This window comes from Diceros bicornis, chromosome 30 (genome assembly GCF_020826845.1).
Source record: "Diceros bicornis minor isolate mBicDic1 chromosome 30, mDicBic1.mat.cur, whole genome shotgun sequence".
Lineage (NCBI taxonomy): Eukaryota > Metazoa > Chordata > Mammalia > Perissodactyla > Rhinocerotidae > Diceros > Diceros bicornis.
In genome coordinates, this window is record NC_080769.1 from 10894583 (window position 1) to 10911597 (window position 17015).

General features: G+C 39.6%; 1 protein-coding gene and 1 pseudogene across 1 annotated transcript; both read left to right on the top strand.

Annotated features, from left to right (window-relative positions):
- The first annotated feature begins 1002 nt into the window (after positions 1 to 1002).
- On the top strand, positions 1003 to 5447 carry LOC131394609 (olfactory receptor 7E178-like; annotated as a pseudogene).
- An 8763-nt stretch (positions 5448 to 14210) lies between these two features.
- LOC131394610 (olfactory receptor 7E178-like) lies at positions 14211 to 15158 on the top strand. The gene has a single exon (XM_058525998.1). It carries the CDS (start codon positions 14229 to 14231, stop codon positions 15156 to 15158), a length of 930 nt encoding a protein of 309 aa, XP_058381981.1. The 5' UTR covers positions 14211 to 14228.
- The last annotated feature ends 1857 nt before the right edge of the window (positions 15159 to 17015 follow it).

Sequence of the window (17015 nt, forward strand, 5' to 3'; positions counted from 1 at the left end):
GAGATTAGAGTACAAGAAGACTCTGACTTTCATCTTCCTGGCACTTATTTCTCTGTCACCTATCTGCTTGTTCTGATAGAAGCCAACTGCCATGTATGAGATTTCCCATAAGAGACCCATGTGGCAGAGAAGTGAGGAAGGCTTCTGGCCAACAGTCCACAAAGAACTCTATCCTTCCAGCAACCGTATGAGAGGGCTTGGGAAAGTTCCTCTCCCAGTCAAACCTTGAGGTGACTGCAGACCTAGCTGACATCTTGACTGCAGTCTTGTTAGATACCCTTGTTTATTTAAGAGAAGTATCAAGTTATAATAAGAGCATAAAAGTCAATAGTTTTCTAATATACCAACATAAATCAATGAAAGAGATGAACTAGAATTTGGGCCATCATCTAGATTAGCAAAAAAGCCTAAAAAAGGAAATAGAAAATTCCTCTTCAAGACAGAAATCTTAACAGAGAAAATGGACATGGTTTCAGATTCTTGTTAAAGAAAACCCAAGTCTCCCTAATTTACTTCAACAACACAATGGATTTGCAGATGTCAAAGTCTAAAAGTCATAAATTAAATTGAAAAGGAAAAGAGTCTGCATTTTACGTAAAGATTCTTGAACTTGGAAATCACAAGCAAGGTGTACAGATGAGCTTTCTTCTGAGAAGAGGAAGGTCCCATGCTCTTCTAAATACATTCACTTTTCTCCTGTTTCTCTTCTGTTAATATTAGGAAGTCCTCAGAGATTGAGATAACATGGACCAATATCACTAATGATGAGCTCTGTGCATTGAGCTCTCAAGGCCTTACAGGATTAAGTAATTAGCCCATGTCTCCAGCCTTTTAATGTGCCAGTCTCAGCTAGGCTATATACTTGTACCTCCTCTTCCCAGAGTCATTGTCTCCACTGGGGGGTTCACGCCTGAATCTGTCTTCCTACAAGTCCTGAGAACAGAGCCTCAACCCTCATCATTCACCAAGCAGGAGAGGGCAGTGGATCCAATCTCCTAAATCATGACCCAGCAGAGATACAGTGCAGACCAGTGAGTGTCAAGGGAGATGGTGGATGGAGGAGGGATTATGGAGGATCTTGTTTCCTTATTATCAAAGCAAGCAAGACAAGTGAGATCGCCAGATGGGAGGGCATCAATATGCAAGTTTCAGCTCAGAGGCCAATGAAGTTTATGTTCTTTTTTCTGTTAGGGATTTCGGAACTCATTTTCAAAATGCTGCTCTCCTCCTCCACCATTGCTAGCTTCCGTAGGCATGGCCCACACCACAGCAGGAAATGTACCTCTTCAAACCATCCCCTAAGCACTCCAGAATGACCATGAATATGATGATTATGATCATGAGGGTGATGAGGAGAATAACCATAATAATATGAAACTTTATTGAGAGTTTCCTGTGATAGCCTCCAAGCAATGTGCTATGTAGCTTTTTAATTTTCATATGCATACTCACCCCTCAAGATATAGCTACACACATTCTCATAATTTTACAGTTGAGGAAAGGATTTTTATTTAATTTGAACCGTGTCCTGGGGTAAAAAGGGGTGAAGTCAGGTTTGGATCTGAGCAGCAAGACTCTGTTCATAGGGCAGAGGACAACGTCTTTCCATAGAATTTAGTTTCATGTGGTTATTGACCCTTGAAATGTGGCTAGTCCAAATTGAGATTTGCTGCCAGTATGGAATACCAGATTTTGAAGATATACAAAAAAAATGTAAAATATACTAATTTTGTATATTGGTGACATTATAATATTTTTTGTATAGTTGGTTAAATATAATGTTAAAATTAAAAAAAGAAAAGCAACCAGCCTACTCAACATTTTCTTTCTCTTTTCAGGTCACTCCAGGCAGAATGCTTACAGGGAAATGACTGAGTCTCATTCATTTCTGATTCCCCAACACCACACTCTGGTTGGCACAGTGTATGCAACCAAAACAAAATATATATGTATAAAAAAATCTCTTTTAAATGTTGATTATCATTTGTTATTTAACAGGAACACGGTGTAATCAATACGGCTTCCACACACTGGGGCTTTCCTGCCTGGGCTTTCATCCCTTCCAGGGATGTCCTATATGACTAAAGAAATGAATGAGATTGGTCATTTCCCTCCAATCACTCCTCCAAGAGTGACAAATTAATGGAACCTGAGGAGAAGGTCATGGGAACCTCCAATTTGTAGCCAAGTTGAACAGAAGTGGGTAACCTGGGGACCTACTACTTATGATTGGCATCTGATGTGGGAGCAGTCTTGGGGGACTGAGCCCTTAACCTGTGGGATCTGACACTCTAGGCAGATAGTGTCACAAGTTAATTAAATTGTAGGACATTCAGCTAGTGTTGTGGAAAATTGCTTGGTGTGAGGAAACTCCCCCACTTTTGGTGACCAGAAGTGTCAGAGATGAAGGGTTCTGTGTGCGAGTAAAGGAGACAGAACGGGAGGTGAAAAACTGCTTGGGTTTTTCCTATACAGGGTCAAAGACTTAATTTAGTTTTAATTTAGTCAGAATGTCCCTGCCCACTCTGGGATTTTTGAAGGCAATGGGTGCTATTACAACAGGGAATTCAGGCAAGACAATAGTTCCAGTGGTGAAGGTGAAGCATACTCTTTGTCCACTAATTTTATGTTCAAGAACCTCGCTAAGATTATAGAGAGTACCTTATTCAAATTTATTGGGATCCACAGCTATTACTATAATTTGAGCCCCAGTATTTATTGAGGACATGAAGATTTGCCCATTGGTGCTTTTCAGCAGACATTAAAGCTAATTCAGAACCTACTTTGAAGACATGCAGAAGCTGATCGGTGCTGTTTCATTTTTTGTTCTATACATTCTTTTAATAAATGTAGGACTTCCAATGGGGTCAAACTATATACTTCTCTTCCAGTTTTTTGTTTCCTCCCTCGTATCCAGGTTTCTTTCTTTCTCTTCTTTTTCTTTTTTTATTTATTTATTTGTTATCACTAGATATACTTCAAGGGAGGTCTTCTCTATCCCGCTCATATTTATAAATTTCTTTCTCCAGACATCCTCTAATCGGTATCTTCATGGTTAGGGACCTCCTCCGTGATAACGGCTGTTTTATGGGGTTTATTTTCCCTGTGTTTAAGTCAGGAATGAGTTAACCCTTTCACTGGGCTACAGGGATGCCGTGGGTGTTTCTTCCTATAACCCTGAATGCAGCACAGTCCAAAGTGCAATCTTCCAGGAAGCAGTAGCTCAAAGTGCATGCTTGTCATCAGTCAGCAGAGCTAGAGGGAAAACCAGAGCAAGAGAAGGAAGACCTCTGAGAGTGGTGGTCATTGTCTCAGTGCCCTACTTGCTGCATCAAGTGTAGTGGACACTCTGCAGAAACAGGATGGACTTCCACTCTAAATTTGGCTTGGATGTTGAGGCAGATAATGCCACACACACACGAGGATATAAAATGTTTTATTCCTCATATAAAGATCTCCCTGTCTGGGGAGAACATAGCAGGCCTCCTAAGCTGGTCTGAAATGACATAAGAGTTCAAAGAAAGTGGCTGACATGGATTTTTTATTGTAGTTACAGTGTGGGCTCACAGTGACAGTTCCTGCATATGTGCATGGGCTTGTGAGGTTTCAATCTCTCACTGTCGCCAAAGGAGGATGGACCCAGGCTTTCCATTTTTTTAAATTAAGGTATAATTGACATATAATACTATATTAACAACATAATGATTCAGTATTTGTGTATATTGTGAAGTGATCAGTACAAAAAGTCTAGTTAACCACACATAGTGGTTACCACACATAGTTACAATGTTTTTCCTGTGATGAGAAATTCTAAGATCTTCTCTCTTAGTAACTTTCAAATATGTAATACAGTATTATTACTATAGTCACCATGATGTACATTAAATCCCTAGGACTTTATTTTATAACTGTAGGACCCAGGTTTTTTGATTAGGTAGTTCAGATGTTGGGCAGAAGGGGAAGAGAGAGAGGCATGATTTAACAATTGTTAGCAGCCAAATATCACACTCAAAAAAGGGAGCCAGGCACTTTATTACATAGTTCTTACAGGGGATTTATAAATAAGCCAAATCAAGGAAATTAACTGGCCTGCATTTGGATAAAATAAAGTACATGTGAATGCTTATTAATGTCCTTTAATTAAAATATTTTTTCTTTAAAGGAGATGATATATCTTGTTCCTTTTGTTTCCTTCAAAGAAGGGAACTGCTATGTTAGTATGCCTATGGATTTTTTGAATGTCTAAGTATCATTGTGCCTCTAATTTCTTTAGCCCAGTCTTTCCAAAGTGGAATGAGTGAATGGAAATGAGTGAATGGAGTAAAAGCCAATGAGAAAAGAGTTCTAAGAAGAATACGTTTGCCACAAATGAGAAATATTGCTAAAGGGGTATGGTCCTCAAGCATGATTACTTTATTTATGGATCGCTTGAATCCAAAATATAGACACTCTGATGGGTACCTGTATACTTCTTTCATTTATATCACCTCTCATTTATTTTCCAAAAGGTGTCCCTGCTATGTGGAACCACCGAATCTGACAGGTTTCTTGGAATTCCTCCTCCTGGGGCTCTCAGATGATCCAGAACTGCAGTCTCTAATCTTTGGCCTGTTGCTGTCTATGTACCTGGTCACCATGCTAGGGAATCTGCTGATCATCCTGGTTGTCAGCTCTGACTCCCACCTCCACACCCCCATGTACTTCTTCCTCTCCATACTAACCATGGCTGACATCGATTTTACTACTACCACGGTCCCAAAGATGATTTTGGACATTCGAACTCACAGCAGAGTCATCTCCTATGTGGGCTGCCTGATTCAGTTGTCTTTTTAAAAATTATTTGGATGTTTGGACTTTTACTCTTAGCTGTGATGGCCTATGATCGATTTGTAGCTATTTGTCATCCCTTGCACTACGTGGTCATCATGAACCACCGCCTCTGTACTTGCTGGTTCTGGTGTCTTTTTTGATCAGCCTTTTGGACTCCCAGCTGCACTGCTTGATGGTGTCACAACTTACCTTTTGCACAAATGTGGAAATCCCTCATTTCTTCTGTGATCCTCCTCAACTCCTCAAGCTTGCCTGTGATGATCCTTCCACCAATAAAATATTACTGTATCTTATTGGTGCTATCTTTGGTGGTGTTCCAGTCTTAGGGATCCTTTTCTCTTACGTTCGAATTGTTTCCACCATTCTGAGAGTCCCATCAATAGGTGGGAAGTACAAAGCCTTCTCCACCTGCGGCTCTCATCTGTCAGTTGTTTGCTTATTTTATGGAACAGTCTTTGGGGTGTACCTCAGTTCTCCTGTTTCACATTCCCCCAGGAGGGATGGTGGCCTCAGTGATGTACACTGTAGTCACTCCCATGCTGAACCCCTTCATCTACTGCCTGAGGAGCAGGGACATCAAGAAGGCCATGCAGAGGCTCCTCAGCAGAACAGTCTAGTCTCAATACTTGGGCCTTTTTTTGTTCTGTGGATTAGAAATGGTTGCAAAATTAAACATCTGGAATTGGCAAACATGCCTCTTTGGTCACGTAATTTTTGTACCTCATGGTTTTTGTTCCTCTTGATTTATCATATCTGAAAATTGCTTATTTTGGCACATCTTTGATGGGATTAAGGGAGTATTCTGGGATCCTATGTATGTCAAAATCACTGCACAGCTGAATCCTATTACATCTTTGTAATCTTCTGTGTTTGTCACCTATGAACCAGACATCTTGTAGAAATTCAGAACTCTCTTTTTTAATATACACACAGCTGTCAACCATTTCACTTCTCATGTCTATTTTCTGTAAAACTTTGACTTCAATCAAATCTATTGATGAAGGTTGAGTGAGAGAATGTATGTCACTGGTCCTCAATCTTGACTTCATACTGGAAGCATGTGATGAGCTTTAAAAATCCTCATGGCAGTGTCCCACCACTAGAGATTAAGATTTAATTGGACTGGAGAATGAAAAGAGCATGAATGGTTTTAACAGCTCCCCACGTGAGTCTAATGTACAGCCAAAATGCAAAACTATTGAATTTTGTCAGACCTTTCATTCAAAGAGGACTTGTATGTCTTGGCTCCTTTACTCTTCATGATCAGATCCTGAAGATCTTAAAGTGATCAGAGCTTGAAAAGGAGAAGATATGAAAGAGTCTGCCTTAGTAACAGGCAATGTGATTTTTTTCTCATATTCCTGGTAATATTTTTTCACATATCTTCTCCCTCCACACGCTAGAGCTGGTCCTATATGCTGGATATTAAGCTATTGTTTTTCTGCTCCAAGTTTACCCTTCTGTAATTTAATTTGTGATGCTGCGGGGGCGGGGTGGTTCTGAGAATCTATAAACCAACGCTCGATTTTCCATCTGGCTTCCCTTTAGATTCTTCCCATTATTGTCAGTAAAGTTCACATGCACTAATGCCCAACCTTTTCCCTTTATCCCTTAGCTTATCATATTGTAACTATATCTTACAGCTATCGCTCTGTTACCATATTTTTCTTTTATGCTTTTCGCCTTTTAATAACTATTTAGCCATACCTATATTAAATTATTTTCATTAAAATAACTAGTGTGGTTTCTCTTTTCTTGATTGAACCCTGGCTGATAAATCCTAAATCTACGTCGTGAGATGCAATTGGAAGATTGCAAAGTGAGTTCATGTTAAAAGGTGATTGTGATGATTATGTCTTGGTCAAGGTATGCAATTGATATTTAAAGTAATGGTTTGATATTTCCAGTGGCTGTGTGGTTCTACTTGTGCCTGTAGATCATTGTCACCCAAGTTATTATGAATAAATTTAACTCTATCTTCATTTTCATTACTTGAGGATAACAAAGGACCATGTCCTCAGCAAATGGGAGATCTTTCCAGTCACTAGGAACAGGGTCTTAAGGATTCCAGTTTATAAACATGCTCCCCTGTCTTCTGTCATGATCAATGTGTCGTGGGCTCCTTCTATCTTCTGCTACATAGCCAGGTACCTATGTATATATCAACCTTTCCTTTAGCGATGCTACCTATAGTTTCTGAGGTGGCAATCTGAGACTTCTGAAAAGCTATCTAGTAACTGGTTTAATTTACCCTGCCATTTACCTCTAAGGTAAATTGCCTACCAACTTCACTTACAATGATCCTAGTATTTTATTGGCTCTTCCCATTATGAAATTACTTCAGTTTTATTTTGGATTTTTCTTCCCATCCAACATTCTAAAATGTCTCAACACTCACACTTCTTTCTCTAGTCCTTCTCTGTACTCCTGCCATGTGGTCATTTGGGCTCCCTAAAGTTTTCCCCTGCCATTGATACACACACACATAATTAGTATATTTTCTCCCATAGCCAACTTAATTGGGTAAATACTCATTTTCTTCATATCAGTTAATGAGAAATCAATCTCTGAGTTCCTAATACAGAGACATCTGAGCCAACAGGACTGCAAAGATAAGATATAGAGGTTGCCACAAATCGTGATTCCAATACATTCTACTTTATCTCACTATATAAGCCAAAATCACATTTTCCTTTTTATTTTTTTGGTTAGGAAGATTGGCCCTGAGCTAACATCCTCTTTTTGCTTGAGGAAGATTATCCCTGAGCTAACGTCTGTGCCAATCTTCCTCCACTTTGCATATGGGATGTCATCACAGCACAGCTTGACAAGCGGTATGTAGGTCTGCACCCAGGATCTGAACCCGAGATCCGAATCCTGGGCTGCTGAAGCAGAGCACACAAACCCAACCACTACCCCAATGGACCAGCCCCCAAAATCACATTTTTAAAAAGACCAAGAGTTCAAATACAAAGATTATAAGGAAAATATATTTGGAGAGAGATGAGCCCTTACTAGTTGAGCAGAAATCAGAAGCTTCTAGAGCTGCGTACGGAACTGGTCCTGAAATTGCTGTGGATTCTCCTGGCAAAGATGAAAGGACTTGGTTGGTATAAGAGAAACCAGGGAGACTTCTTCTATGACATGGTCAGGAGCAGCATAGTGGGATCAGCAGAAATATCTAAAACAGCAAGTTTTTACATCTGCTAGTTCTACTCCAGTAAAGTTTTGTTGAACAGATGGTGACGTTAAGAGTTGGGGACTCTGCTGGAAAGCAGAGAGACATCTCTAGAATCCTGTTGTGCTTACAGACCAAATTCCTGATAGAAGTAAGGCTTTTGTTGTGGGCAGCTTCGAAGCTGTTCCCAATATACCCTGCCTCCTGTTATTTGTGCCCTTGCATTTACCAAACTCTAATTGGGCTGGACCTTGTGTCTTGTATCCAAGGAACGACACTTCAAAAAATATTGGGATATCACCCCAACATTAATGTGTAAATAGACTCAGGCTTCCAACTGACCATCCCTCATCTGCTCTCTTACCAGCTCATGCTGATGGAAGATAGTAGCCATGTTGTCAGTTGCCCAGTGGGGAAGCCCATACGGCAAGAAACTGAGAGATGTCTATGGCCAACAGCACACAAGGAACTGAATCTTGCCACTGCCATGTGAGTGAGCTTGGAATCAGATCCTCTTCTAGTCAAGCTTTGAGATGACTGCAGCCCTACATTTAAAATGCAGACATCTGTGAACCCCCTTATAGTATTTAAACAAAGTATCACTTTAATAAGTATGCCAAAATAATTATTTAATGTGCCAACATACATAAATTCTACAGAAAAATTAAAACTTTGGCTGTCATTCAAAATAACAAAAACATACATCTGTAAACATAAAATCCGAAACGCCAAAGTAGGAATATGGAAAGAAACTTAGGAAACTCCCCTTAGAGACACAAATTTTATTTGAGAAAATGGAAATTGCATTAGATTCTTGGTATAGAAGACATAACTCCCCCTACATATCATGATAATTTCAATGAATTTGCAGACATACTAGTCACACATTCGTTTTTTAACTGAAAAACAATCATCTGAATTTATAAATCCCTGCAACTTGGAAGTCAGAAGTGAGGAGTGTGGGTAAGCTTCTTCCTGAAGAGAGGACTCTTTCAAGTACATTCACTTTCCCCTTTTCCTCTTCCATTAATAGTAGCAAGTCCTCAGAGAATGGGATAACAGGGACCAGTTTTGCTAATTATGAGCTCTGTGCATTAAGCTCTCAAGGCCATACAAGAGTAAATAATCAGCCTGTGCCTCTAGCCCTTCAGGATCCTGGTCCCAGTCCAGCGGAGTTCACATCTGTGTCTTCTGCTCTCAGAATCTCCATATGCATCAAGAGGCTCATGACTAACTCTGTCTTTCTGCCAGTCCGGGGGAAAGAGCCTGAACCTTCATTGCTTGCCAGGCAGGAGATGGGCAGCAGATTCCCATTCCTTGGTCATACTCCAGCAGAGACACAGAACAGGCCAGTGAGTACCATAGAGATGGTGGATGAAGAACAGACTGCATGGATGGACATTGAGGGTATTATGCAATGTGAAATAAGTCAGAGGGAGAAGGTCAAATACCGTATAATTTTCTTCATTAAGTAGTAGATAACAACAACAATAAACAAACACATAGAGACAGAGATTGGATTGGTGGTTACCAGAGGGGAAGGGGGGAGGGAGGAGGGCGAAAGGGATAATTTGGCACATGTGTGTGGTGATGGGTTGTAATTAGTATTTGGGTGGTGAACATGATGTAATCTATGCAGAAATAGAAGTATAATGATGTACACCTGAAATTTATACAATGTTATAAACCAATGTTACTGCAATAAACAAAAAATTAAAAAAAAAAAAAGAACAGATTGTTAGGAGCATTGTTTTTTCACGATTAGGTCAAACAAAAGAGTTGAGACAAACAGATGAGAGGGGATCAATATGCAAAGTTTAAGCTCAGAGCCCCATGCAGTCTATGTTCTGGTGGGGATCCCAAAACTCTCATTCAAAGTTCTGCTTTTCTCCTACAGTAGTTCTACCATCATAGGTATCTCCTCTATGACAGCAGGCATGAGTCCCTATAAACTATTCCCTAAGCATCGAAAAGGGATCAGAATGGTGATGAGGATGATACTGATGAAAGCAATGATAGTATCACAATATTACATAACTTTACTTAGAGATTCTAAGTGCCAGGCTCTGAGCTTAGCTTTTTATGTAGGCTATTACCTTTATCTGCATTAGCACCCCAAAAACAGGGAAACATGAATTATCATCAGTTTACAGTTGAGTATAGGAGCGCAGTATTTTATGTAATTTTTACCAGGTCTTGCAGTCAAAAGAGGTGAAGTCAGGTTTCAGTCCAGACAGTGAGACTCCATTCACAGGGCACCTAGACAATATTATCTCCTGCCAACTCAACCTGGCATTTATTTTCCTTTCATTACAGGCCAAGGCCCCCTACTGACTCACTGTGTTCTTCTCTCTGGGTTTCTAGTAGAGCACAGTAGAAAATAGTGGGTTGCTTGGCTCATGAGCTATAGTAAGTACGACTGAGACTGCATGCAGGAATCACAAAAAGTGTTGACACATGATAATTCTGGGAAGATCTCATTTTTGTCCTTGCTCCCAGATTTTGCTTCAACTGTTACACTTCCCTCTTCATTCTTGTAATTTATCCCTTCTTGTTCTAAGGGAGACATAGAGTCAAAGTGTTGGGTTCCATTCTTACTCAGGAAAGAGTTAAAAGGTGTACCCTAGGAAGTTTGGAATAGGTTTCTGGATATCTGCTTAAACCCCAATTGTTAAAGAGTGAACATTTTCAACACCTGGTCCTCAGAGATACACCATTTAATTTTGAATCTTACCTTTTCTGTTTATTTTATTTGTGACACCGGGCACGTTGGTAGTATCTTTGAGCCTCAATGTCATCATCTGAGTTGATCTCCAGTTGATACAACTGCACTGAGTAAGAATTAAATATGAAGGGTATTGAACATGAGATGGATGCATATAGTAAAGGCAAAGTAAATTTTAGGCCTTTTTATTAGTATCAAGGCTAAGCACCAGAGACCCAACTAAATTATCCTGTGCTCTACAGGTTTGGTTTTCTCTAGATCCTGAGAGAACATTTTCTTTTTATTTTTAGGCAAGTAGACTTTGATCCTGAAGGGAAACAACTTAGTCTCATTCATTTCAGATTCCTCACAGCCTATCATTGCTTGACATAACATATGCTACAAGAACAGCAACAATCTCTGCTGTATATTGAATACACCCTTCCTTAGTTCTCAGAAACAGAACAAAGGTAACATAACTTCCACATACCGAGCACTTTCCTGCCTGTACTTTCATTATTTCCAGCGACATTACACAGGACTAGACAAAAGATAAAAGTGTGGTTGTATCTATGTCTCAAATTTTCTAAGAGAGCCTTCATTCTCGATTTAGTAGAATCTAAAATATTCAATTATAAAACGTGTAGATTTTCTTAAAAATGAAAGAAAAATAAAAGAGAGAAAAAGAGAAAGGGACGTAAATCTTACTGTGTGAACTGAGACATCCATCCATTAGGATTTCCACTCATTCTATGAACAAATTCCCTGGGACATGATAGGCTTCTGTCTTTCTGCTACATAAGAGAATAAAAGGTCATTAAGCCTTTCTTGGGGATCGTGTTTCATCAATAAATCCACTATTCCAATAATGATTTAAATTCTGATTTAAAACCATGGGTAGGTATTTATGAAGTGCAAACCTCTGTTAGGTTTTAGCGATGTCCGAGAGATGGATGTTATTCTCCCCATTTCTAGGTAAGGGACATCAGCACAGAAAGATGGGGAGATTGACACACACTCCACATTTAGTAGGTGAAAGATGTGGAACTCAGACGAAGGTCTCCTGACTGCCATTCCCGGGCTCTGTCCTTTTGAACGAGGTGGAATGATTGTTTTCTTATGAAACCTGCTTTAGTCCTAGAAGAGTAAACAGAAGCAAAACCATAGATTCTTTCTTTTGGGATTTGGTGAGTTCACTTGTGAATTAGGAGAATGGGTCAAGTGGTTTACAGGGGCCTTTAACTCATGAATATTAAAAAACATAGTATTCTCTATGAATACTAATGCCTTTTGTAGCCCATTTGGCAAATCTGAGATTTGGAAATATTATTGCCTGTACGAGGTGGGAATTTTCATGTGGACCTATCATGGAAAGGCCATTGCGAGACAAAATTGAGAGATGTCTCTGATTCTGTACCTTCACAATAAAATCAAGAACAGGTAGTTGATTTTGTCTACATTTTCTATTGGTAAAATAAACATAGATAATTAATAGTGAAATTGCACGTGCATTCATTTTTACAACTCAATTACATTTCATGCGTATATCTTATGGAAGTTCTCACTTTTGTGATATGCAGATGAGCACTAGACTATTATTAGGAATATTGTTATCAGAAATTGAAAGACAAAGTGAAGTTCATCTCTCAGGTAATAGTATGAATCATTTAAATTGTTTGAAATAGATGTGTGTACTTCATAGAGACTTAAAATACAATATTTTGGTAAATGAGAACGTCTCAGGAAATAATATGTGTATTATGACAGCATTTAGGTAATTTTTCAAGAAAACTGTTTATGAATACATAAATCAATACTGATATTATGGAAACACTGAAAGGAAAATACATCCACCAAATTCATGACAGTGTTTTTCTTTGGGCAACTGAAGTGCAAGAGAATGGGATCACCCAGGGATAGCAAAAAAACATAAATTTATTGGTAAATATGAGTTCTGAAGTAAGCGTGATTAAATATTTATATGTTTAATATGAGTAGTAGGTAATAATTATAATAATGACAAAAGTTAATATTAATGGAGCATTTACTAAGTGCCTGGCAATGCTTCTCTACCCTGGCTATGTGTTAGTATAACCAAGGTACTTACATGTAGAGATTCTGATTTAACTGGTTCTAGGTTGTGACCAGCACATCAGTAAATTTTTAAAGATCAACAGGTAATTCTAATGACCAACTAGCTTGAGAACCACTGTCTAAGCACTTTATCATTATTATTTAATTTGATTTCTTATAGCAACCCAATAAGGCAGGTTCAGTTAATATACCCATGTTACAGATGAGCAAACCTACCCAGGTGTTGGTAGTAGTATTCTCTGTTCTTTTCATATTTGCATTTTTCCCAAATTAAATGTTTTTTGACATGCCAGGAGAAATGAAGACCTGATTGTCTTCACATTGCTGAATTTAGGAGAAATGCGATACCTCTTAGGAAGGATTGACTTAAAAAGCTCTTAAGTTGGCATAAGAAGGCCAACTTAAGGTTTCAGACCTGGGTTTGGTTTTAAATTTAACTATTTATAAGAGGTTGGATTTGAAGAAAAAATAACCCTGCACAAATGTTTAGGATAAGAGACATATTTAAGAAGTTTTACCAAGCCATTGTAAATAAAAACAGCAAAAAGTGAACTTAACCTCAGATGTTTCCCTGAGATTGTGTAGCACTGATAGAAAAAACCTGGCAAAAAATGAAAGCTAGATACAGAGTGTTCATCAAAATATAAATATCACTTATTTATTGGTGCATTGTAAATTAATGTCATCTTTGGGATCAGTGATGCTATATGATTTTGTGCATTTATTAAAAACATATTTATCAAAATAAGTCCATCTAGGCCAAATATTTATATATTGAGTTATTTTGAAAAGTCCTTGAGAGACAGTCCACACATTGGAGTGAACACTTATATGCACAGAAGATGGATGTCATACAATCAAATAAAAATGGAAACCCAGGAGCATAATTGGCATATAAAATTTCTATCTGATTATGAACATTCTATTTTAATTTAGAATCCAGCTAATGGGGTTTTAGCTCTTCCAGGGCTGAATTCCAAATCAAGGGCATTTCTTGCACTGCATTTCAATAAGGTAAAGTACATTTGACTGCTTCTTAGTGTTCTTTAACTAGAATATTTTACTTTCATACAGGGAGAAGGATATTTCTTATTCCACATTTTTCCTTCAAAAGTAGGGTACAGACATTTACTGTGTTCACGTTGTCTCAAAATATGCTTGCTTATCTAATATTCTTAGGCCCAGCGCCTCTAAAGTCGGTATACGTAAAAACAGGTGAATAGCCCAGACATCAATAAGGAATGAGTTCTAAAGAGAATTAACAACTGAGAAAAACTGATGAAGGTAACGGGGTGAAAGGTCCTCAAGTACGAATACATTAGTTGTGAATTGCTTGAACCCAAAATATGAGCATTCAGCTGAGTGCCTCTAGACTTGTTTTGTTTATTCAACACTCTCTTTTTCAAAAGGTGTCCTCTCCAGATGGAACCACAGAATCTAACAAGTGTCTCAGATTTCCTCCTCCTGGGTCTCTCAGATGATCTGGAACTGCAGCCCCTCCTCTTTGGGCTCTTCCTGACCATGTACGTGGTCACTGTGCTTGGGAACCTGCTGATCATCCTGACTGTCAGCTCTGACTCTCACCTCCACATCCCCATGTACTTCTTCCTCTCCAATCTATCCTTGGCTGACACCAGTTGCAGCACCACTACAGTGCCCAAGATGCTGGTGAACCTCCAGATACACAGCAAATCCATCACCTATGCAGGCTGCCTGACTCAGATGTCCTTGTTTTCTCTTTTTGCATGTTGGGACAGTCAGCTCCTGGCTGTGATGGCCTATGACCGGTTGGTGGCCATTTGTCACCCCCTACACTACCCAGTCATCATGAACCTCCATCTCAGTGGCTTGTTGGTCCTGGTGTCATTTTTCCTCAGGCTTTTGGATTCCCAGCTGCACTACTTGATGATGTCACAGCTTACTTTCTGTGCAAATGTGGAAATCCCTCATTTCTTCTGTGACCCTCCTCAACTCCTCAAACTTGCCTGTTCTGACTTCTCCACGAATAACATATTAATCTATTTTATTGGTGCCATCTTTGGTGGTGTTCCACTCACAGGGATCCTTTACTCTTATACTCAAATTATTTCCTCCATTCTGAGAGTTTCATCATCAGGTGGGAGGTACAAAGCCTTCTCTACCTGTGGATCTCACTTGTCAGTTGTTTGCTTATTTTATGGAACAGGCCTCGGAGTATACCTCAGTTCCACTGGCTCATCTTCCCCGAGGAAGAATGCGGTGGCCTCAGTGATGTACACTGTGGTCACCCCCATGCTGAACCCCTACATCTACAGCTTGAGGAACACAGACATCAAGAGTGCCTTGTGGAGGATTGTCCGCAGAATAGCCTGATGTCCACACCTGTGCTGTGCTTTTGGTTAATAGGACTGGAAAAAGCAGTAAAATCAAACATGTGCAACAAGAAATTCTAAGTCTACAGTCACATAGTTGCATGTACCTACACAGCTCTCTGCCCTCAATTTACACAATTTTCCCTCTTAGTGTAGCAGCAATGAAGTTGGGAGCTTTTTTTGGACTCCCCAGTTAAGTCACAGCCCCCCCAGGATTATGCATCACACATCAGTACACCATCACACTTTCCTTACACATTACCCAGGACCTTTGGTCATGAGCAGTCTTGTTTCTATCATTGCGAAATAATCATAGCTCTTTCTATCTCATTATTTATTGTTTCCATACCTTTCCCAAGATTTTTTTCTATATGTTAGGAGGATCTAAGCCCTATCTTAAGGACAAAGACATCTACTATATTTTTGCTGCTTAATGATCTTGGTCAGATTCTTGAGAAGGTAGGGTGATCATTTAATTTCCTGTCCAAACCAGGGTAGTCTTTTGAAATTGAAATGGAACACTGTTAATACTGAGTTTGAATAAACAGTTATCAACTTGGACTTTCCTAGGAAAACTGGGTTGTATGATTCCCAAGGAGAAAATGGGAGATGACAACAGGAGCAAAGGCAATTCCCAATTTCCCTGATAATTCTCCCTCCCATTCCATCTAATGTCTCACCAATCATATTACATAACTAGACACAAAGGGAGAAATGTTGTATGATTCAACTTATAGGAGGTGAGGAGTCAAATTCATAGAAACAGATAATAGGATGGTGAGTGCCAGAGGCTGGAGGAGGAAAATGGGGTGTTAGTGTTTATGGGGACAGAATTTCAGTTGCAGAAGATGAAAATGTTCTGGAGATGGATGATAGTGATGGTTGCAGAATAGTGTGAATATACTTAATGCCACAGAACTGCACACTTAAAAATGGTTAAGATGGGGGCCGGCCCCATGGCTTAGTGGTTAAGTGAGCGCGCTCCGCTGCTGGCGACCCGGGTTCGGATCCCGGGCTCGTGCCTACGCGCTGCTTCTCCGGCCGTGCTGGGGCCGCGTCCCACATGCAGCGGCTGGGGGGATGTGCAGCTGTGACACGCAACTATCTACTGGGGCTTTGGGGGGGAAAATAAATAAATAAAAAATCTTTAAAAAAAAAAAAAAAAAAAAAAAAATGGTTAAGATGGTAAATTTTATGTTATTTTAACCACAATTATAAAAAAAAGTTATCTCCTATCAGGAATGAGGGACATGTTGCTACAAATGCTGGGTGTGTTACTCAGCCTTCAGCAATCAAACCATATAGGGACCTGCCTCAGCTGCAGAGAGCCACCTTAACCAAGATCATGCCTTCTTTCTGGGGCAGCCCACATTGGATAATTGTTTGATGGAGGGATGTAAATACTCGGCGCCTTTGTCCCAATTCCAGCCATCTCCCATGGGTTATCTGAGCTCCGGATCTCCCTGGTGACTTTTGGGGGCCTGTGATGGGCTTCAACTTGGCTTGGCTTTTTCCACTGCTCTTCCTTGCTACAAAAAGTTTGCCAAAGTGTAATGTCTGAGGGAACAGTCCCCACAAGACTGCCCTCACTTCAGACCATTTGGCCACAATTTTGGGGACTCCCTCATATTCAATAATTTGCTAGAATGATTCAAACTAAGGGGACTCAGTCAGGTTTGATAATGCACTAGAATGACTCACAGAACTCAGGAAAGCATTGTACTTATGATGACCGTTTTATCATAGCAAAACGATACAAATTAGAACTACCCAAAGGAAGATACACATAGAGCATATGTGTATGGATGGGCCCCATATGTAAAGCTTCTTGTCTTTACATACATAGGGAATTCAGATC

Bases quoted from the DNA above. Each gene is read 5' to 3' on its own strand.
- LOC131394610 (XM_058525998.1), top strand. From the start codon at position 14,229: ATGGAACCACAGAATCTAACAAGTGTCTCAGATTTCCTCCTCCTGGGT.